The sequence below is a fragment of the Staurois parvus genome, unplaced genomic scaffold (genome assembly GCF_062004578.1).
Source record: "Staurois parvus isolate SC_StPar_1 unplaced genomic scaffold, SC_StPar_1.0 ptg000549l, whole genome shotgun sequence".
Lineage (NCBI taxonomy): Eukaryota > Metazoa > Chordata > Amphibia > Anura > Ranidae > Staurois > Staurois parvus.
Genome location: NW_028318345.1, coordinates 4,184,351 through 4,208,592, shown reverse-complemented (window position 1 = coordinate 4,208,592; position 24,242 = coordinate 4,184,351). Strand labels below are relative to the sequence as shown.

Sequence of the window (24,242 nt, the reverse complement as noted above, 5' to 3'; positions counted from 1 at the left end):
ACCCCATCTTAATATTTACTGACCACAAGAACTTAGAATATTTGAGAACCGCCAAGCATCTTCGCCCGCGACAGGCGAGATGGGCACTATTCTTTTCAAGATTCAACTTCCACATTACGTACCGGCCTGGATCAAAGAACACTAAGCCGGATGCGTTATCACGGATGTACGAGGACGCCAAGGAGATCCCAGTACCCGACACCATCCTGTCCTCGGGTAATTTCTTGGCCCTTCAGTCGGACCTTCGTTCCAAGCTAATGGAGGCATCCACAACCTTCTCTACCCCAGGCGGAGGGCCGCTCCAGAACAAGGGGGGACTCCTATGGAGGGAAGATCGAATTGTGGTGCCGGAGGAAGCCCGAACCCTGGTCTTGGGGCATTGCCATGACCACCCGATGGCAGGGCACTTTGGCCCAGAAAAGACCCTGGAACTTCTCCGACGCTCATTCTGGTGGCCAGACATGGCTAAAGATTGTAAGGGCTATGTAAGGTCCTGTATCACCTGCCAGAAGAACAAGCCAGCAAGAAACAAAGTTTGGGGTCTGCTGCGACCCTTACCTATTCCTGAACGGCCTTGGCAAAAGATCTCATTAGATTTTATAGTCGAGCTTCCGCCATCCCTAGACCACACGGCAATCCTGGTGGTCGTGGACCGCTTGTCCAAGATGGCCCACTTCATCCCGTTGAAGAAAACCCCCTCGGCGGGCGAGACCGCGCGAGTCTTCATTCGTGAGGTAGTAAGGCTGCATGGGGTCCCCGAAGACATTGTCTCAGACCGGGGGGTCCAGTTCACGTCAAGATTTTGGAGAGCACTGTGCAAAGCCCTGGACATCAAATTGTCTCTCTCCTCTGTGTTCCACCCTCAAACTAACGGTCAAACCGAAAGGACCAATCAGACCCTAGAGCAATACTTAAGATGCTATACTTCATTTACTCAAGATGACTGGATGCCACTTCTACCTCTAGCGGAATTTGCGTACAACAACGCCCGCCACTCAGCAACGGGACAGTCCCCGTTCTTTGCCAACTATGGCTTTCACCCAGTCTTCCTCCTGGATTTGGTCTCGGAATGCCCAGTACCAGCAACGCAAGATGTGGTAACGTTTTTCTCCGAGAACAATAAAAAGCTTCAAGAGGCCATCAGTCGGGCCCAGGAAGACTACAGGAAAGCATTCAACAGGAAACGGAGAGGAGATCTGGTGTTGCGGCCTGGGGAGAAGGTTTGGCTAGCAACGTCCAATTTAAAGATGCTTTGCCCGTCAAAGAAATTGGGACCCAAATTTATAGGCCCCTTCTGCATTAAACGGATGGTTAACGAAGTGGCCTACGAACTCGTCCTCCCTGACACGCTCAAGATCCACCCAGTCTTCCATGTGTCCCTGCTGAAGCCAGTGGTCCCAGATGCCTTCCCTGACCGGGAATCTAGACCCCCGGAAGCCATAACGGTCGAGGGTGAAGAAGAATTTGAGGTTGAAACAATCCTGAAGTGTCGAAGGAGGGAAGGCCAGACCCAATTCCTTATCAAATGGAAGGGCTATGGCCCTGAGGACAATTCTTGGGAGCCAGCCCATAATGTCCATGCACCCAGACTTGTCCGGAGGTTTTTTCGCGATCACCCGTGGTGGAGAGATCGGGTGGGCATCCGGAGGCTGCCCGTAGGGGGGGGGCAATGTCAGGGATCTCCTCGATCCCTGCCGTGATGGTCCCGGCGCAGGCGCAGTGCACCGCCCTGTGCAGGAACACGGGCACTAGGTCCGGGCCGGCCGCGGCGTTCGAGTTCGCGCATGCACAGTAGAAGCCGCGGCCGCCCGCTGGGCACCAATGGCAGCGCAGGGCAGGATATTTAAATGGCCCTGAGCTGTCATTCAGTGCCTTCTGGTCTTCCCTGCATCCTGTGAACCTGTGAACCTGTACCTTTGTAAGTTTTGACCCGGATTGTACCTGACCTTGCTGCTTTCTCCTATTCTGACCCTTGCTTTGCCTGACCTCTCTCTTGAATGCCCCTGATTGGATTTGACCTGCTGTTGCTCACCTGGCGTGTGACCCGACCATTCTATGCCCGCTGCCTTGTACCTTGCCGTCCTCTCTGTTACCGACCCGGCCCGTCTGACCTTGCTCATCCATCCATCCATCCATCCCTTGCAGTGGGGTCTTCTGACCTCCTCACATCAGACTCTTCCCCGTGGGAGCCCTTGGCGCATACCACTACCATTGACGGACGCACCCAGTAGCCACGACCTGGTCTCGGGGGGCTCCAAGTCCATCCCCACCATCAGGGGCCCTGGTGAACAAGCACCCTGGGACTTAGATTCCGTGCGCTGGGGACGCCTATTCAGTGGAGTGCTAGTGGTACCGCCAGGCGGTCCCTTACAGGCACTGGGTAAGTAGCCTCAATGCACCTACACAGTGGTCAAACTGGGATGCGTGGCTGTTTCCGTGCAGCCGCTTCATTCCCCTAGAGGGCCTAGACATGAATGGGCTGTAGGCACAGACCTCCTGTCAGCTCCAGGCACTTACAGACACAGCCTGTTCACGGACTACGTACGGGTGTAAGCGCCAGTGTGAATGAGACCTGTCAGGAAAGACCTGCCCATAGTGCAGGCGAAGATCCGCGGCGCACAAATATGCGCATGTGCAGAATTACAACAAACCAGGCAGATGTGCAGGTACTTGGGCATAGGTGTGCGTGCATGCGCACTCACACATCCAGGCATGCACCTGTCACTAATACTGGCACGAAAGGGGCTATTTAAACTGGCTGCAGTAAATCTATCATTGCCGTTTGGTCTTATCCCTGCTTGTTATTCCTGATTCCTGTGATTGACTCCTGTGATTGACTCCTGATACTGAACCAGCTTGTTCCTGACCTCCGCTTGACCGCTACCTGCCCTGACCTCTGGCTTGCCTTGGATTACCCTTCTATCTCCCGCTCCTGTTTGATAGATCTTCCACTGCTGACCTGGCCTGTGACCCGACTATGCTTCCTCTTGCCGTTTATGCCTGATCTGCCCGACCGCTACCGAGCCAGGCTTGTCTGACCCTGCATCCTCAATACGCACTCCTCAGTGATCCATCCATCCCACATGGCTGCATCTGGATCCTGCTCCCTGCCCTCAGCCTTTCGGCAGCTCACCTGCCTACCATCTACTACCGGACTGATCACAGGCACTCTTAGCCCACCATGCCCCTGCGGCCGCTCTTCCCACTATCAGTGGCCCTTGAGCCGGAGTTGTACAGGAGGCCTGCCTCTTCATGTCAGGCTCCCTATCGAGGTATGTGAAAAGGCCAGACTGATATTGACACATGCCCAAAGCCTTCTGACTGCAACCGATTCATTTTATGATTTCATGATTTATGTTGTTTTAGTTTATCTCAACACCCCCTGTTGATTTCTACCAATACTTGGATCAGATGGACCACTAACTTAAAAAAACTATATATGGTCAATTAAACATTACAATCTGAAGCAGGTATTAGGTTGAATACAACACGTGTTTTAATTAAAATGTATTATTTAGTACAAGAAGCAAATGTAAAGTATGTGGCCAGCTTTATAATCTACTAGACATGCGTGATTTGGTTTGTTCAGATTCATTCTTCGGACAAAAAATTTAATTTTCGGAGATTTGGACATATCTGAATTACCGAATAGACACAGTAACAAATCTGAAAAAAAAAGTTATTACTACATTTTTAGATTCATTGGGATTCATTAAGAACCGGTTGGAAAGGAGCAGGCTCAAGAAAGGGGCCGCTCAGGTAAATGTTTTTGGCAGTGGGGAAAGGGGGTTTGATAAAACTACTAGGATATTTTTAACTTAAGGTAGGGAATGGATTAAGATATAAAATATCTTAGTTTTAGAACCATTTTTTAAATAAATTCTATAGCTTTGGTGAGCTAACTTACCTGTAATGAAGTATGGCTCACATCATACAGGTAGTGGGATCATGTAGAAAATAATAATCACTGCAGGGATGCCCCAAGCTTTCCTGTCTCTGAACTTTCAACAGCACTGCAGATCTTACTAGCTTCAGAACTTCGTTAAAGCTGCAGTTACAGATGGGCACTCTCTCCTCCATTCACAAAAGTCCTTTCATTGCTTATACTGTCTGTAACATGAACATGGGGATGGGGGGGGGGGGGGTCTGGTGGCTCATCAGGCTCTCCCTCATTCACAGATCATGTTACAAGCTGTGAAAGCAATAAAAAAAACTTTTCTCAATGTAAGAGGAAGGAGGAGGCCGGTCTGCATTGGAAACTTTTTCACAGCATCCTGATGACCTGAGACGATAAACCTTTGCAGCACAGGAAGTTCAGAGACAGGAAGAGGACCTGCGGTGAAGATTTCCAAAGGATCCAGCTGCCTGTGTAACATGGGATAGCCTTCCTTACAGATAGGTTATCTCAATACAGCTACAGAATTTTTTTTTTTATGGATAAACTTCAGCTTTAGGTCCATTGACAATGACCAATAATACAAATAAAGAGCGCAAATATTTCCAGACACAGATGGCAATAAAAATGTGACAGAGGTTCTAGTACCTCACCTCTCTATCTAAAACTACAGTCAGGTCCATAAATATTGGGACATTGTTTTTAAGAATGTTCCAAACAGTTGTTTTGGCCACGCCTAATGTTTTTGCTATCTCTCTGATGGGTTTGTTTTGTTTTGTTTTTTCAGCCTAATGATGGCTTGCTTCACTGATAGTGACAGTTCTTTGGATCTCATCTTGAGAGTTGATAGCAACAGATTCCAAATGCAAATAGCACACTTGAAATGAACTCTGGACCTTTTATCTGCTCATTGTAATTGGGATCGTGAGGGAATAACACACACCTGGCCATGGCACAGCTGAGAAGCCAATTGTCCCATTACTTTTGGTCCCTTAACAAGTGGGAGGCACATATGCAAACTGTTGTAATTCCTACACCATTCACCTGATTTGGATGTAAATACTCAAATTAAAGCTGACAGTCTGCAGGTAAAGCATATCTTGTTCGTTTCATTTCAAATCCATTGTGGTGGTGTATAGAGCAAAAAATGTTAGAATTGTGTCGATGTCCCAATATTTATGGACCGGCTGTATTTAAAAAAAGTTATGGCACTAGAAATACATAATTCATCAAGGGACGCCAACATTGAACCCCCTTACTGGCTGGAATCAATAGTTATGTTACCAAGTACAAAAATCTAGCTCAATTGTTTTGTTATAGCTTGCAAGGGTGTCAAACTGGCAGCCATACAGCTGTTGCAAAACTACAAGTCCCATCATGCCTCTGCCTTTGGGAGTCATGCTTGTAACTGTCAGCCTTGCAGAGCCTCATGGAAGTTGTATTTTGGCAACAGCTGGAGGGCCGCCAGTTTGACACCTATGCAGGAGTGTCAAACTGGCGGCCCTCCAGCTGTTGCCAAACTACAAGTCCCATCATGCCCCTGCCTTTGGGAGTCATGCTTGTAACTGTTATTCTTGCAATGCCTCATGCGACTTGTAGTTTGGCAACAGCTGGAGGGCCCCCAGTTTGACGCCCATAAGCTAGAGTCTTAAAATTTTCACTACAATTTCTTTAAAGTAATATTCAAAAATTGCACTGTAAGAGTGAGACCCCCTCTACAAAGTCCACATCAGGGAGATGGAGATGGCTAAAACAATACTTTAGTCATAATTTCTTTTCACATATTAGCAACATAAATTAACAAAATATATTTAAAAAAGAAGGTTATTTCCTAAACCAACCAGAATTATTCTGCTGAAGAAAACTAGTCAGACCCATCAGCTTGAGGTGTGCACACAGGTACCAAAGTGCCCCCTAGTGGATTTGCTTGTGATAAACACATTGAAACAGAAAAGCAAGAGCATAAACTTCAGAGGGGAAAGCACTCTTTTCTTCTTTTTCTGCACATATTTGTTTTAAATAAAATCCTGCTTTTATGTACTTAACAAAATAATATAATGTTCAGGAATTCATAAGGATTTTTAACAGAAATGATTCCCCCCGTGTCATATAATACCAATTAAACTATATAAACTAATAAATGTGAATATTCTGTAGAATATATTACATATGGTCATATTATATTACATAATATGTCTAGAATAAACCAGATATACTTGGCTGAGTGAGACAGGCTGAGGAAGAGAAATGGATTCTAAGGCATGATATTCTTTACAATACAAAATTGCATTAGATTTTTATGTACAACAAACAGTCACAGTTTTGTATCATTGTTTTAGGTAATCTATATATTATTCTTTTGATTATGTAAAAGCCAGATTCATATTTTACAGACTCATTAGATTCAAAATACTTCATATGTATAATGAAGAATGTTTAGTTAATGCTATTCTAGAAGCTCAGGAGCCACATGTGGTTCTCATCTTTGTATTAAAAGAAACCTAGAAATATATGTATGTTGCTAGTTATTAAAGATTATTTCTGAAAATGTTGGTTGCTTGGCTGTCAATCTGATCCTTTTCTTTCACTACCTTTTAAGTCACTCAGCAATAAATAAATCAGTTCTGAATTCATTGTGACATCAATGGTTGCATGTCTGCTCTAGGGCTGAGAAAAATAAAAATGCAGTCCTGAGTGCACCGTTCTGTGGTGTCAGGGTGTTTACCAAGACCTCTAGGTCACATACTGCACAATAATCCAGGTACAACAAGATTAATAAACAGCACTGGGTCTTGCAGTTCCTTCTCAAAGCGGAGCTCCACCCAAAAGGGGAAGTTCCACTTTCAGGCCTCGTCCCCCCACGCTCTCCGTTAAGGATTGGCACCATTGGGGAGTGGGTACCAGATTTTGGCATGGCCTAGGCGATTGGAAGCGGAAGTTGTCTTGCTTCCCCATAGTCTTCTGGGACACGTGACAGGTCCAGAAGACTACAGGACCATTTATGAGGAGCAGCACTACAAGCCCATGCGCAGTGAGCACCCGGCTGTGAAGCCGCAAGCACAAGGAGCACAGACCTTACATTTACAATTACAGAGATTACATTACATTATAAAATGTATTCCAATGAAAATCACAATATTGCAATCACAGATTAGACTGGTAAAGCAGCATTTATAGGTGGCCAAGAGGTTATATAGAATCAGCTCATTGTCTGTAGCTGGCAACAGTTCCAGTTTGGGTGGAAAATGTGCCGACACATACCAAAGGATCACTCACTGTTGCAACATGGCAGATTTGTGGTTCCTACCCTAAAAGTGAAGCCTCCAGGGGCTCCAAGGGGACTGCAAAGAGGTAAAAGCCCCAAAACACATTGCCTGGCAACATGACTTGCAGGCAAACATGCTGTCCTCCCTGAGGTGCTTCCAAGAAGGTTGAGCCAATCTGCCCTGAGTTCAGTTTGAACAGGATTTTGCAACCTTTAGGGAAGTTCAGGTGCCAAACCCAAACACCACTGAAATCAATGGGAACTGAATCTGTCAAATCAAAGATTTGCACAAATTTCTGGAAAGGGTTTGTCAAAAATCAGCAAAGACTGGGTGGGCAGTGCCCTGGGGAACATGTACCAATACAAAGTAAAAAGTGCAACAGATTTCTATGGGTTACAATAGGTAATGAAGAGGCAGTATAGCACCTCCTTGTCACCTGTCAAACACCCTATGAAAAGTGACCAATCACTAATGTAAACAAGCTCTAAGTAAGTTATGTTTGACACTTTCAGTGATCCTGTTGCCAGTGAATTGTCAGTGGCAGGATCCCTAGTTTGACATGGACTGGATATGGCTGGTTTGCTATTTAGAAAAATATTTGTTTAATTCTTAGCCATATGTTTATTCAAGCAATAAGAATAATTTTATATCACTTGAATAAAGGTTTGTTTTATTTTTATTACATAAAAAACTATGCATTCTGACACATGAATGATATTTAAAGCTGAACTCCTGCCACAAAAACTTTCATGTAAATATTCTCCTTAATAGCCATGAAAGGGTATATATCCAGTTTATGTGCATCACATTGCATTGTACAGTTATTTCCACAACATTTGACAAATGCAAGGGTATGCACTTGGAGGCTAAGAATATGCATAATAGGGGGAGTACAACTGGGGGAATCAATGGTGGAGAAGGATCTGGGGGTTCTGGTAGATCACAAGCTTAATAATGGCATGCAATGCCAAGCTGCAGTTTCTAAAGCGAGCAAAATCCTCTCTTGTATTAAAAGAGGTATAGACTCCAGAGAGAGATATCATATTACCCCTGTACAAATCATTAGTAATACCTCATCTGGAATATGCAGTTCAGTTTTGGGCACCAATTCGCAAAAAGAATATTGGGGAAGTGGAGAAATTACAGAGAAGGGCATCCAAACTGATAAGAGGCATGGAGAAGCTCAGCTATGAAGAAAGATTAGAGGAACTGAATTTATTCTCTCTTGAGAAGAGGAGATTAAGGGGGATATGGTCAACATGTATAAATACATCAGTGGTTCATATAGTGAACTCGGTGTAGAGTTATTCACCCTGAGGTCATCACAGAGGACAAGGGGGCACTCTTTACATCTGGAGGAAAAGAGATTTAATCTCCAAATACGGAAAGGTTTCTTCACAGTAAGAGCTGTGAAAATGTGGAATAGACTCCCTCAAAAGTTGGTTCTGGCCAGCTCAGTGGATTGCTTTAAAAAAGGCCTGGATTCTTTCTTGGATACACAGAATATAACTGGTTACTAACATTTATAGGTAAAGTTGATCCAGGGAATATCCGATTGCCTCTTGGAGGATCAGGAAGGATTTTTTTCCCCTGCAGGAGCAAATTGTATCATGCTTTTGCTGGGTTTTTTGCCTTCCTCTGGATTAACTGTGGGTGTAGGATTACAACTTTTGTTTATGGTTGAACTGGATGGACTTTTGTGTTCTTTTAGCCAGACTAACTATGTAACTATGTAACAAGCCCACTCACTACAGGCTGAATGCATAAAACTACAGGAGAGGGAGTCAGACACAAGACCATTCACTCTGCATAAGGAGAGAGTTCAGCAGTGAATGGTCTTTATTACAGGAAGCTCCTGCACAAAAACAAAGTTTCACCCTTGATTACCACACCGATCTGGAAGAAATACACAAAGCACATCAAAATTCAAGACATCAAGTAGGACAACACATGACTCTTGTATTTATACTGTATTTCCTTATCCTAGTTTAGCTTTAAGAATTTGACATCTGTTATATTCTTTCATGATACTTCTGCATACAGTCCCCTAGAGGGTGCTAAGTCACTTATTTTTACAGCAATTACATTATTAAAGATCCTAAAGAGGTGATAGATGACTCCACAGCTAACATAGCTAATGATATCCAGTGTATGTTGAAACATGGAAAAGTGACGACAGAAAAAAAGGCCAAGTGGTCCATCAAGTCTGGCTTTTTATTTATGCTTTTGTTAGTTCTTTTTTTGTTTTTTTTTTAGTTAACTTTTTTATCTGAGTATAGATCTATGTTTGTCCCAAGCATGTGTGAAGCCACTTACTGTTGACTGACTCACTACTTCTGCAACTACCCTTTCAGTAAAATAATTCTTCCTACTATATATATATATATATATATATATATATATATATATATATATATACTGTATGTCTACATACAGTTAGAAGTTGGCACTGTTTTAAATCAAGAATCATTTACAGGCATGAAAAAAAAAAAATTCTGATTTTATTGAAAGGTTCCTGTGGTAACATTTTTTTAAAGGATAAGTTCACCTTTTAACAAAAGGATAAAAATTGCACATTTTTTTGCAGGTAAAAAAAAGTGCATTTATTATTTTTTGTTTCTGGGGCCTTTAAAGCATTGCACTAGCAATCAGCAGATCATGGGTGCCATGCAGGTCTCCTGCAGAACCATCAGTGTATCTGTGTGCCTGTACAACGCACGGGCAAGCAGACACTTACTGACAGGAAGACTCAATGAACAATCACACCGCTCCACAGCGCCCTGGTAGTTCATTGAGAACTACAAGCCGACAGCCACAAAAGCTGTCAGAACTTGTAGTGTTCTCATTCAGTGAATATTGTGAATAAGTGACATGGTGCACAGCCGGGGTTTTTTAAAATTGATTGTGATCTTCTCCCCCCCGCTAACCGTCACAATGGGGGATCGGGGGGTGGTCCAAATTGCACTGAAAACTACTTTTTATGCATTTCAGTGCAATTTGCAGTCCATTCAAAAGGTCTAAATCAGCCCTAAGTCATAATAATAAATAAACTTTTTTTTTAAAGAAAAAAAACAACTGAACTGTATCAAAGTGATAGACTGTTGATAGCAAATACAAAATTAAATTTTATCTAAACTGGTGATCCTGCCAGTAACATACTTCCTGTCCTAGGGTGACAATACTATCTCAAGGTACTGTATCTATGGAGGACTAGTGTTGTCAGCCTGGTACAGAAGGTGTGTTGGGATCTCCTCCTTTCCTCATCTCAATAACATAGAGAAGTGTTTTAGGAGTACGGAACACCAACCTCTCATCTCTATGGCATGGGGGCGAGAGTGCTTTATAGTCCACAGGAGTGAACTGAGCAGAACTGATAACTGGTGGAGCTGATAAGTGCAGCACAGTTAGTGATCACAGGATGTCAGGAGCTCACTGGATGTCTGGAAGGATCAAGAGGTTTATTTTTTTTTAAATACTACCCATGACAGAAGCGAACCCAAAGATAAAGTACAAGCTGAATAAGTGGCTGAAAAGTTGGTTCTGGCAGGAAGGGTTTGGGTTGTTGGAGAACTTTGCTGATTCCTTAGCTACAAACGTCCTATGCTACGGATGGGCTTCATCCTAATGTGGAGGGTGCAACTGTGCAGACAGAAATAATGTGTAGAAGGTTGGAGATTTTACACTAGGATATGGAAGGAGTAGGGGGATAGAATTAGAAAGTATACATAATATTTAGCAAACACAACAAACTTTTCAGACAAAATTATCTGATGACCAACCAAGATTATGATATGTTAAGTCGCCTACTTGGCACAGCCTGCCCTGCCTCTCCACCTCATCCAATCAGAGAATCCTTTGCATACTTTGAGAAAATGCTAATTGATCTCTGAATTGCACCCTTGCTGAGCGGGTGATCACTGGAGTAGCGCTGTCTACTAAAGTGGCTTCTAGAGGGAAGGTCTAGTTTGCATGGTTATATTAGCCAAACTAGACCAGGGGTGGGCAAACGTTTTGACTTGAGGGCCGCAATGGGTTCATATATTGGACCCGGGGGCCGGACCAAGAGTAGATGAATGATGTGTATGTGTCATCCATAGTAAGTATAGTAATATTCCCCCATAGTAAGCATAGTAATTAATCCCCCATATAGTAATGCATCCCCCATAGTAATTCATCCCCCATATAGTAATTCATCCCCCCATAGTAATTCACCCCCCATAGTAATTCATCCCCCATAGTAATTCATCCCCCATATAGTAATTCATCCCCCATAGTAATTCATCCCCCCTATAGTAATTCATCCCCCCTATAGTAATTCATCCCCCATATAGTAATTCATCCCCCATAGTAATTCATCCCCCATAGTAATTCATCCCCCATAGTAATTCATCCCCCATATAGTAATTCATCCCCCATAGTAATTCATCCCCCATAGTAATTCATCCCCCATATAGTAATTCATCCCCCATAGTAATTCATCCCCCATATAGTAATTCATTCCCCATATTAATTAATCCCCCATATTAAGTCCCCAAGTCCCCCCTGTGTCAATTCACTTACCTTTGCTCCGCGCGTTCCTCTCGCCGTGTTCCCGCACCGTTCTGGTGTAGCATGAAAATCTGTCTCCTATGAGGATCTGTCCCCCTCGACGTATCTGCGCATGTGCCAGTTTCAGGCATTAGCAGCCGATCGGCGATCTCCGGCACATGTGCAGATACGTCGACGGGACAGATCCTCATAGGAGACAGATTTTCATGCTACAGCGGTCTTCAGGGCGGACTGTGAGATGAGCCTAGCGGGAGCCTAGCTCCACGGGCCGGATTAAAAGGTCCGCCGGGCCGTAGTTTGCCCATTGCTGAACTAGACCAATGTAACAATTTAAAAATTGCTATACCTGGAATTCTTCTTTAAATAAATAGGTTTCTACTACATTTGGGTATTGTATGACAACAGTAGCTGTAAATAGCTATCATATTTATATTTTTCATGACCGTCATGGTTCTAAGGTTATAAAAGAGTTAGGTCTTGTTGAAGCCCAATACTGGGAACCCCACACAGGGCTTGCAAGGGTTCTAGCCCTTCTCCAGGATAAAAATATCCTCCTTCAACTCCCCTCTAATTGCTGCAGAAAAAAAAACACTTAAATCCACTTTCTAACTTATTTGAAGCTGCGGACACATGATGCCACCAGCCTGAGACTTTTCCTGATCTGTTTACTTCTTATAAGGATCCTTCTTTGGGTGTCCACAGCACTACCTGTGTGATGTAGGCACTCCTAGTGGATGGCCAATGGTGGAGTTCTCTCAGGACAGGAATGAAATCATTACAGGGGAATTGTAGAAGGCCACTTGTCTTGGGGCATAATCAAAGTGCTTGGATTAGCAGCCCCCCACACCAGAACCTACAGTGGCACGGGACCAGGACAGGGCCCTTAGGTGGGTATAAAATACACCTTAAACACAATATATTAATATAAAAGTGAATAAAATATACTCACAAATGACATATAATTGCAAGCCAATACATTACTGAACTGTAAACCTCAGAACAGGACATGAGCCTGAAAGTTCAGTACGAGGATCTGGACAACACTCCACAACAAACACAAGCACTAATGTGTTTTGAATGGTATATCTTCTTCTGATCTCTGAAGAGGGTGTACCCCTTGAAATGTGTTAGCACTTGTATTTGCTGTGGAGTGTTGTGCAGGTCCTCATATTGAACTTTTAGACGCATGAGCTGTCTTGAGGTTGACACTTCATTGCTGTATTGCTTGTGATTGTGTGTTTATTTTATTCCTTTTTATATAAATAAATGGTGCTTTAAGGCAGTGCACAAGGCTGATGTGTCCTTTATGTTATGTTTCTTTAGTTTAGTACCAAGGAATTCCCTGATCTGAACAGACCTGCACTACTTGACACTTACCAATGCATTACTGAAGTGTGGAGATGGTCTATCTTGTGACCATGTCGAACAGTGAGGTTTCCTTGACAGAGACAAAGAAGTGCACCTGCAGCGGAGCATGCACTGCCTTGCCCATCGAAAATCTTTTTAAAGAGCACAAGAAAGACTGTGGTATCATGGTTACTGGATCAATCCTTTCCCACAGCAGATAGGCCCATGCCAAAGCCTCTCCAGAAAGAAGAGAAATCACATATGCGGCAGTAACTCAAAGTGAATGTTACATTGGCTAACAAAAGCACAGAAAGCCTTAGGCTCTCCAAAGAATTGTGGTGGAGCTGGAAGATAAAGCTTGGGCATCACCATCGGAGCGGCACAGGGGCTGGCTGAGGTCGGATGCAAATCTTGGAGTTGATCCAAACAACTGGTTAGTCTGGAGATGACAAATAACTTGAACTTGACTCGATTGTTGAGCACTGAGCCTTTGGAGAGGTCACTCGTTCAAATCTGCAGATGATGGGGATTTGTCTGTCATGGTTCGAGCAAACTGTCATGATCACAGGGTAAGACCACCTGAGACTGTAAACCCAAGACCTAGCGGGCCAGTGGAAACAACTAAAAAGGTGTACCCAGGTACTGCTCCTCGCAGATGCAGGAGCCGTGTGACCACACGCAATGGAGGTGTGTCAGAGTCGCAGGATCTAACGAGCCACCTGGTCTTCACCAGAGCCACCGGAATGTAGATGGTGTGCTAAAAGGCAGCCCCCAGGTTGCAGCTCTCTAAAACACCCATGTGGGTACAGTGCAACCATGCTGGAAGGACACTGGGTATGTACAGGATACTAGGAACCAGAGTAACCTACTGCAGCAAGCTAGGAAGAGAAACCAGGGGAGAGGATGCAGGGAACAAACGTACAGTGCAGGAGAGTGGGGAATGCTGAGCAATGGTGCAAAGAGAGATAGACTCAGCAAGCTGGAAAGGGCAGCAGGGCAAACAACAAGAAAAATTGCTGAGAAGGACACACACAGCAACAGGAGATGAAGGGATCCTCGGACAGAAACCAAAGGGAATATAACTGCACAGTCAGGTAGAAAACACTGAGAATAAAGACAAGATCAAACACACAGAATATGGGAATTCTCAAACGGCGGCGAACACCACAGGAGCCAGAGGGATCCAGCTTCCGCATGAAGACACATTGCTCAAACACTAACACTAACACACAGGTGCAAAGGCTTAATATTACCTCGGTTCAGGGCGGATAGGTAGGAACCTGAGCAACTTGGACAGGAGGCAAAACCTGGCGCCAGATCGATGTGCATGGAAGCGTGACACTGACATTGTCAAGTAGAATATGTATAGGGCCATTAATCCTGCACTGAACATGGGGATTGTTTTAATGTAAGACAGCACACTCCTACATTACTGATACAGATTAGAACAAGTGTAATTCTAATGCAGATTTTGGAATCTTATGCTGTTTTATGATGCAATGCATGTGCTATTTGCTTTAACCTGTCACATCACCTGTCAAGAAAATTCAGAAAACATTACTAATGGACACGTCTAATAAAACAATTATCAACTGTGATTGTAAGCACTGAAATTAGGTGCTTTTATATGTGTTATGACAAGATAAAGAAAAAAAATCAAAGTGGTGTAATTTCAATAAATTATCATATCAAAAAAGACTGCCATTTCAGATGAACAGCAACTGCTTAATATTTTGCAACATTTTCTGCATTAGCAATTATTAGGGTCTCTAAGGAAATACATAATACCTTGTTAATATAGACAAGTCAGTAATCGATCTGTTTACAAGATAGAAAGTTCTGTTGTTTGATCCATCTAAATATATGCTTATATACTCAAAGATTTGCTTAAAATTAACCTATAGTCACAACAAACCTTATAGAAAACTTTTAAAGAACAGCATGATGTGAAAACCAATGGCATTCTTTTAAATGCTGACCCACTTGAAAGGTGACATTCCTATTAAAACTAATTTAACCCCTTGGCGCCGAGCGCACGCAAATATGCGGCCTCTCTGTGTCTGGGCCTTGATGCCGAGTGGCCGCATATTTGCATTCCATTAGAAAATACATATGTGCTGAGAGCGCGCGCTCATTTGCGCCCTGTTACTCACGGAAAGGTCCCGATCTCCCCTTGCAATCGGGACCTTTTCCGATCATGTGACCATCGTGACGGTGAATCACAACGGTCACATGACCCTAAAACCCCGCCCGCCTCCCGGCTTCTGAAACTCTTAAAGTTCCGGGAGGCTCCGGCACAAAGTGGTTAAATAGTATAAACAATATGGAAACACTGACAATACCCATAACAAGTAATTTGCCTGGTTAACATTTAAAAAGTCAACACAGCATGACAAATTATCAGCCTCCGATATTTACAGACAGTTGTACAAGTAATTGATTTTCAGATGTCCATGTAGTTACTGACGGTTGGCAACCCTGCCAATGACTGTGCAGCTATTTTCAGTTGGTAGGATGCAGGTAGATGTTCTGCATAGCATCCTCGGTTGCTAGGGTGCAGCTAGCACATCAGAAAGGTGTAATTTAGTGGTAGTAATAATTCTGCCACTAAATGAATAACTTCCTGCTGCAGTAGCAGCCACAGGTTTTGATAGGTGAACAGGTTAAAAATGGCAATTTAAAATGTGCAGTCTTCAACGTTCCAACATGCAGAGTTCAGTGCAAACCTTGCATGGCTGCAAATATGAGCCTCATCCCTATTCAGTACAGTGATAAAAATCTGACACAAGGTTGAAGCTCCAACCTTTCTGCTCTGCAAAGATAACTTAGAAAAAGTATATGTGATTTGAAAGATGAAAATACCTGAATGGACCACAGTCAAATGATGGTGGGATAGAGACAATGGTGTAGATGACCGGCAACATAGCAAGAAAGAGAATAAAGAGCAGCATAGCCATGTAGAAGTTGTTGGATCTGGAGGCTTTAAAGACTCTGGCATGGGGAACATTGCAGCACATTACGGCCCAACACTGTAGGTACATGGATGTATGGAGACGGAATACATTGATAGCAGGGAGACATGGAGCATAAAAGGATCCCATCCTTAAAGAAACATAAATATATTGGAATTAAAAGTATTTCTTTACCTTATATAAGCATTTAAACATTTTATATATAGGAGTTGAAACATTTTTATATAAGCTTTAAACATTTACACATTTCTTTTATATTATGCATTAATGCCATTATACCGGTTTAGTACGTTACCCAATACTGTCATCACTAATATGATCAACTACTAAACCAGCTGAGACTCAGACCAGAAGTGAAGTCACCGTGCCTCCACCAGAGGGTACCTGCATGTGCTAAAGATGGCAGTAGCAAGGGCTATCTTTTGGAATCTAGCTACAGTAAAAACTAACCTATAGAATTACAAGGATGAGAAAATATATACTTTCTGCAAGCAATATTACTTTTTCTTGCTTATAGAGGCTCAAAAATACGTAGATATTGATATTTAGGATGCCTGTATGAAGTAAAAAAAAATAAGCATTTGAATTTTTTTTCTGAAACCATGCAACTTATTAATGTCACTGTTTTCTCTTCAAATGTTAGTGTAAGTTGGAGGTAGCAGTCTAAGGAAAAGCATTTACATATACCACATACTAGTCATAGAAGCACCCCCAGTTTTTATAAAGGCACTTTGGATTATTAAGATATCCTCCATAAATTTTGCTTGCTGCCTATGCACAGGACCTAGAGCAAACAGAGTTTCATGTAGGCTTTAAGCTTTCCTTCATTCTGAAAATCATTTCCATCACATGTGGAACACCCACTGGTTCCAAAACATCATAATCATCCAAAAAATAAAACCCATGAAAAGAATGAGTGACAGAGAGGAGTGTTAGAAAGCCTACATGGAAGTTAATATTCTCTAACTGCTAAGCTTCACATTTGTTCCATTTGTTCCATGGTGGTAAAACTACCATGAAACAAACTTTTAAAGTGCTTTTAAAGCTCAAAACGCCAAAAAAAATGTATTAAACTGCAGCTTACCGATTCTTATATGTGGTGGCTGCATTTGTTTTCTTAATTTAGGCTTTTCCCCTTTATTTTCACCTGCCAGTTATGCTGGCCATAAAGTGTATGAATGTAAAGTCTAATACACACGATAAAAAATCGTATGAAACATTCCACTTTCAAAGCGATCGTACGATAATCTGATCGTTAGTACACAACTTTCTTCTGAAATTATTCGAAGGGACAAGCATGAAAAATGTTCTTCTATGATACAAGATACTACGATTTTTGTTTAATCAGCATAATTTTCGTCCGAAAATGCAATACAAATACAATACATTACATAATTTTGCAATGGCTGTCAAGATACAATAGGCATGGTGGGAGATTCAAACATCCACGCTGTATAGCTTAGATAAAGGAATCTGTTTTTTTTTTTCATCCTCAGTGTATGACTATCTTAAGTCTGTTATTTTTCCACTTAATTTAACAGACCAAGCTGTACAAGAAAAGTAGTTGGCAGCTGATGGGTTGACACAAATAATTTAACACTGACAGGGGTGCTTACAATGGTCAGATTTTATTAATATATGTAAAACCTTCATCCAAAAAAGGGAAAAAAAGACAGTTTCTGTAATTGCCTATAAAGTGTTATCTGCTGTTCAGCATTAATTTGTTAGTCAAGTCAATCTAAATCTTCTAGTCTAAAATTACCCTCCCCCCAGATTGACAGTGCTGCTGTCCATTGCTCTTCCATCCAGAGTGGGATACTCCAAAAACAAGAACTATGTTCAACTTGAGGACTTAGATATTCTTCAGAACAAGATATATTAAAGTCCGTGCTTGTAGCAGATAGTAGACTTCAGCTCTAAGGTAGTAGTAGTAGTAGTTAAATGTAAATCTCTTTCTAAGAGCCACAAGAGCAGAGTCCCTTTAAGAAAAAGATTAGATGGCTCTTCAGGACACCAGCCTGTGTCCCCTTTAACTAGATGCACAGCTGACTTTCTACCAGAGGGGTGGCAAAGCACAAAATTCCCTGTAAAGGAAATTGTATGCGCAGTTGTGATTGAAAATATGTGCATGCGCTCAATAGAAATTCTAGCGTGAGATCTGGACGTGCCCTAACTCGCGATGTGAGTGCACGCAGGTGCACACACACTAGCGTGAGCGAGTGTGGGTAATTGGCGCCCACTTGCCTATATAAAGCTGCACTTGTGACCAAAGGATTGCTGAGTCGTCGTCAACTTCTATTGCCTGTGACCTGATCCCATGCTTGTTCTTGTTTCTATCCAGCCTCTTTGATTTTGCTTGTTCCTGATACCTTGATGCTGACTCTGGCTTGTGACCCGACTCTGCCTTCTGCCCACTGCTCTGGTACCTTCTCTGCTCTGGTCTGGCTCTGGCTCTGCTCATCTGTTACTAACTTCTGCCTGCCTGACTATCCGAGATCCTGCATCAACCTGCTTGTCAGCCTGCTTGCTACCTGCTGCTCGGCACCTGTTACTGTGTCTCTGCATCTGCCAGTCCACCAGCCTGCCTGCTGCTTGGCACCCACTGCAATTGTCTTCCATCCAAGATCTCTGACCAGGCACCCATGCTACTCTGTGCGCTGTTATATCCTATCACTAGCTTCAGGAGAAACAGGACAGAAGGTGTAAGGGAAAGCCCTCCCATCAGCTCGCCCTCAACCAGGTACATGACAGTCCCCAAGGCCCCCAACACCTTACTCTGGTGATAGCAGATCTTCATCAGACAGCCCCCCTCAGTCAGCTGTCTTTAGTTCCATGGTCTCAGCATTCAGGCCCTCAGGTCACCCACCTCAGGTCTCACGACAGCAGATATAGCAGCACTGCCTGGAAGGGCAGCGTTCCCCCTCCAGGCTGGACTAATCCTATCTAGGGAAATATCCTAAACTCAGTGTGCTCACCAATATATACAGTCTCCCAGCATGCCATCAGAGCCTGACTCTCTGGGATAGGCCAGGGCTGTATCAGCATTCATGCTACCATCTGCATAGCTTCACAGCTATCATCCTAACACTTCTCAAGCTCTCTGGATGCAGAGGGAGCTATCAGATTGGCAGCAGCTGAACACACTGAGCAGAGCTGACAAGCAGAATGCAGCTTCACTGAGTGCAGTGAGCATTCTAAGCTTTTACCTAACATACGATCACAGCCACACTGACTACAGTGTGGTAACTAAATTGTATCTAACAAAACACATACTAAATATCTATGTAAACCTAGCACCTACCTAGGAGGGTGCTATATTAATTTAAAAAAGCACAAAATGTAAGCATTACTACATAGAGAGCACACATTAATCTAACTAATCATCAATTAATCATCATCAATTAGTAGACTGAATACAAGTGGAGAAAGATTTATTAATAAACGTAAATCAGTTAACAAACTAATAAACCTAGCCTACATATTTAACCTATCTTATATAATTAGAACTTAATCAATTAAAATGCTCATCTATAAATTAATTAGCCAACATAATATAACCCATAAACCTAAAATTTAAATATTTAACAAACTAAGGACAGATACAGACCAACAGATCTTCCAGTCATGTGTAAAACAGGGCCCAGCCCTGCTAAACAGGCAACTCCTTCTATGTAGTTAAGCAGCAAGTTAGATGTCAGAAAATTTCCACAAGTGTTACTGTCAAGGTCCTACTTTTCCTCAGGGCTTGTGCTGCTCCATGTGCTGGCATCCATCTTAGGTGTCTGCAAAGCATTGTGGGATCCTTTATGCTTTCAGCCCTCTGTGGCTCCTCCCCCAGGAGGTGGCGGCTTATCACATATAAGTCTGCTGTTTGTAGCTGTCCATTGCATTCGTGTCCTGTCTGTTGCACAGCAGCAAGCTCCTGTTTAGTTTCTCATTGCTCTCCTGGATACTGACTCGGCTTTGGCAAGACTGCTTCCTGGCTTCTGAACCCGGCTCTGGCGACCATCCTTCCTGGCTTCTGACCCCGGCTCTGGCGACCATCCTTCCTGGCTTCTGACCCTGGCTCTGGCGACCAACCTTCCTAGCTACTGTTCTACCAAGCCATCCGCTGTTGCTGTTGGACTTGCATAGACTCTGTCTTGTTTTTGTAAAATAAACCTACCTTTAATTGCACCTCCTTGTGTGTCTGGCTCCTCGCTCCCTGACAGTTACCAAGGGCTTCTAAAATCAGATATGCTGGCTATCATTTCATAGGGGTACCTGCAAATGTCCCAATCCTTGCCATAGCTATCCATTAGACCCAATATCAAGAATAAGATTGTGCTCTTTATGACTTTGCTTTTGACAATCTGGCAAAAATATTGGCTATACAAGGGGTAATTATGGCCATATCTGATTGATAGAAAAGCTTTTTGCAATTTCCAGAGATATAATTCTGTGTTTGGACACTTCTGGAATATGAGTGTCTCATAAAGTTTAATTTTACTTGTAACAGTATTTATTAAAAATCCCCTTTACAATCAAGGGGCTAAAGCATGCCAATAACACATGACTCTTAAATCCCCAGTTCACCTCCTTTTCTGCTCAAAAGCAGAGCAGAGAAAGATGGATATGGTCAATTGTAACTTGAAGTGCCCGTGAGTTAACAGGAAAATGCAAATAGCATATCAATTGTCAATTACCCTTTTGACACTTGGCTGAATTATCATAACAGCATAACCGCATAACCAGAAATAGCTAATTCTCTGCGTTTTTTCAGTTATTCCAGATATACTTGAAAAAATTGGTGCATACCAAGTAATATACCAAATATTAAAGGAAAACAAAATATTGTACTGCAAGCGGTAAACCTAAATTTATTCTTTTAAGAGGTACTTACCAGATCATCCCCTGGTTGAAAATTAATCCCAACACATTTCCACTTATGTCAAATTCACAATAAGAAGGCTGCAGTTACAAAGGAAAATATTTGCAAAAAATTAGTTGTCACATATTATGTACATGATTACATACTGTATTAGACACCTAGAACATTAAGCAGAGGATGGAGCTGTGCATTTACAGACTTCCATTCACTATACTCTATGTCTGTCACAGATGAGGGTGCTGAAGATACAGGGATGAGGAATGCCAGATGATACACAAGATTTCGCCACACAATATGCTACTATATATCATTAGAACTAAAAGTTCCCCAATCTGGATACAGGTAACTACCGTAAATAACATGCCACCAGATATCAAGGAAACAATCCCACAGCAGCCGGCTAATTCTTGTTTGGTAGAGGAGTTAGGCGAGTGCCTGAATTATTCAGAAAATGGGATATATTTTATATAATGCTTTCATGACAATTGTATAGTTCAAATAATGTTTACCTTTATGGGTGACTTCTACAGACAAGTCAAGGGCACCGCTATGGGAACCAGGTTTGCCCCAAGCTATGCTAACCTCTTTATGGAGTATTGGAATCACTTTCATTTCACTTTCATATTTGGAGGAATAATACTTTCAAGGCAAACCTGGTCCTCTATTCCTGCTATATCGATCATATTCTCATCATTTGGAAGGGTAGGATACACAATTACAGGAGTTTGTAGCCTATTGTCAGGCTAGCCCATTTAACATTGAATTCACTTATGTGACTGACAGCCACAAATTAGTATTTTTAGACTTGGAATTAGGCTTCGACTCTGACTATGAAATAATCTCCAAGACTCATTTCAAGGTCATTGTGGGCAAGTCCTTTTTGCATGCAGGCAGCCACCACCATCCCAGGTGGATTTGCAATGCTCCTTTTGGACATATTTTCAGATTAAGGAGAACCTGCACCAAAATAGAAGACTTTGATGCAGAAATCCTGAACCCTAAGCAGAAGTTTTTGGATAAAGGTTATAACACCAAGTTGATTGATGAAGCCTATGGGAAATATTGGGTTGAGTATGAAAGTGAACAGTAAACTAAAGAAGAAAAAGTGGCTAGACAGACAACTGCACAATATATAGTCCCATTCAGTACTAGGTACTAGGTAAAACAGTAAGACTTTCAACATACAGAGGGTACTTACCAAATATTGGCCAATCCTTAAACAAGACCCACACCTTGCAAAATCCTTTCCCGAAAGACCAAGAGTGGTCTTCAGGAGGCCAAGGGACCTTCAAAGTCATATTGCTCCCAGTAGTTTAAAAACTGTCAAAGGAGAAGAGGTCCACCTCCATCTGGACATCCCTTTTTAACCACAAGGGGAATTATCATTGTGGAGTGCTCAATTGAGGAGCATGCCAGTATGTGTGGCATAGGAAAAAAGAGGTGGCTGGGATGGACTGAAAAATCTACTCAATCCAACAGTTCATCAATTGTGGTGTTCAATATGTAGTCTATGGACTCATCTGCCCATGTGGCCTACTCTATGTAGCCCGCACATCACGCACTCTGAGGATCAGATATGGCGAGCACAAGAGGAATATTCTAAAAAGATTTGATAAACATTCACTGTCTCGCCATTTTGTAGAAACACACAATAAGAATCCAGAGGGTTTAAGTATATTATATGTTCCACCAGTTTTTAGGGTGGAACATGTAACATGTTTCCAATGCTGCAGTTGCTGCCTGATCCTCCCCCTCCCCGTGACAGCAGAATGGGGAGAAGTTCCCCATACAAGCTGTCACTTTTTGAATAGAGTGTGGGGCTGCACCCATATGGCCACGTCATTCATTCACAGAGTTCTGTGCCTTAGTGGGTGTCACCTTGGAGTTCTCAATAAATTATCACTGTGGAGCACCGTGGTAGTTCATTGAATATTCCTGTCAGTATATCTGTTTGCCTGTACATCCCATAAGGACAAGCAGATATACATGTGACCTGCATGGCACCAGTGATCTGCTGATCGCTGGTGCAATGCTTTACAGGCTCCTGCAACCAAAAATAATAAATGCACATTTTTTTACCTACAAAAAATGTGCATTTATTACTTTTGGTTAAAAGGTGAACTTATCCTTTAAAGGTCTTCAGACTTGAGGCCATTGTTGGCTATGCAGACATGGGTAGAAAACTCAAAAGTGTCTACAGCTGAGATGCCTTTTGGATCCATCAATTGGACTCTATGATCCCAAAAGGTCCCAGTGAGGACCTAGAGATTCATGTGGTAGATTGTGGTGGTGGCATCATGGGCATAATTAGGCATCAGTATCCAATTTATATGATCATACATCCTTATTGGTCCCCCTCTACAGGGTCTCCTTCGTTTTCAGCCTATCCTCTCATAACAATTGTGGAAAATTTGTTTTGGGAACATTTAGAGCTGCAAATCTAGCTGCACCACTCTTATCCTTAAGTATGACATGTACTTTGTATAGGTCTACCTTAGGCCACTATATGTTTTTTCCCTGGGCTCTTATGATCTTTACTCCCACAATTTCTGTTCCATCTCCCACTCTTTCTCTTAATGGTTGGGTTCTATTAATTTTTATATACATTGCTCAAAAACATTAAAGGAACACTTTTTAATCAGTATAGCATCAAGCCAGTTAAACTTCTGGGATATTGATCTGGTTAGCTAAGTAACAGAGGGGGCTGTTAATCAGTTTCAGCTGCTGTGGTGTTAATGAAACAACAATGTAACAACAGGTGCACTAGATGGGCCACAAAACAGGAATGGTTTTACAAGTGGAGGCCACTGACGTTTTTTGCCCTACTCATATTTTCTGACTGGTTTTCATTAGTTTTGCATTTGGCTAGGGTCAGTGTCACTACTGGTAGCATGAGGTGATACCTGGACCCTACAGAGGTTGCACAGGGAGACCAACTCCTCCAGGATGGTACATCAATATGTGCCATTGACAGAAGGTGTATCTCCCAGCACAGTCTCAAGAGCACGGATGAGATTCCAGGAGACAGGCAGTTAGAGAGCTAGCAGAGCTGGACAGGGTTGAGAAGGTCCTTTACCCATCAGCAGGACTGGTATCTGCTCCTTTGTGCAAGACTGCTTCTACAAACATTTGTGAAAGAATGGGTTGCTATCAGGAGCTCAGTGAATTCAAGTGTGCTATCGTGATAGGTTGCCACCTGTGCAATAAGTCCATCTATGAAATTTACTTGCTACTGGATATTCCACGGTCAACTTTTAGTGGTAATTTAACAGAGTGGAAGCAACTGGGAACAACAGCAACTCAGCCATGAAGTGGTAGGCCATGTAAAATGATAGATCAGGGTC

General features: G+C 42.6%; 1 protein-coding gene across 1 annotated transcript in view; it reads right to left on the bottom strand.

Moving 5' to 3' along the window:
• Nucleotides 1-24,242, bottom strand: part of LOC149451071 (transmembrane channel-like protein 1) — a 115,286-nt gene that overhangs the window by 18,582 nt on the left and 72,462 nt on the right. The window contains exons 17-18 of the mRNA XM_089691035.1: nt 20,911-20,978; nt 15,919-16,158 (exon numbers count right to left, since the gene is read on the bottom strand). Of these exons, the coding sequence (XP_089547161.1) occupies nt 15,919-16,158; nt 20,911-20,978 (308 nt within the window). The remainder of the gene's footprint in view (nt 1-15,918; nt 16,159-20,910; nt 20,979-24,242) is intronic.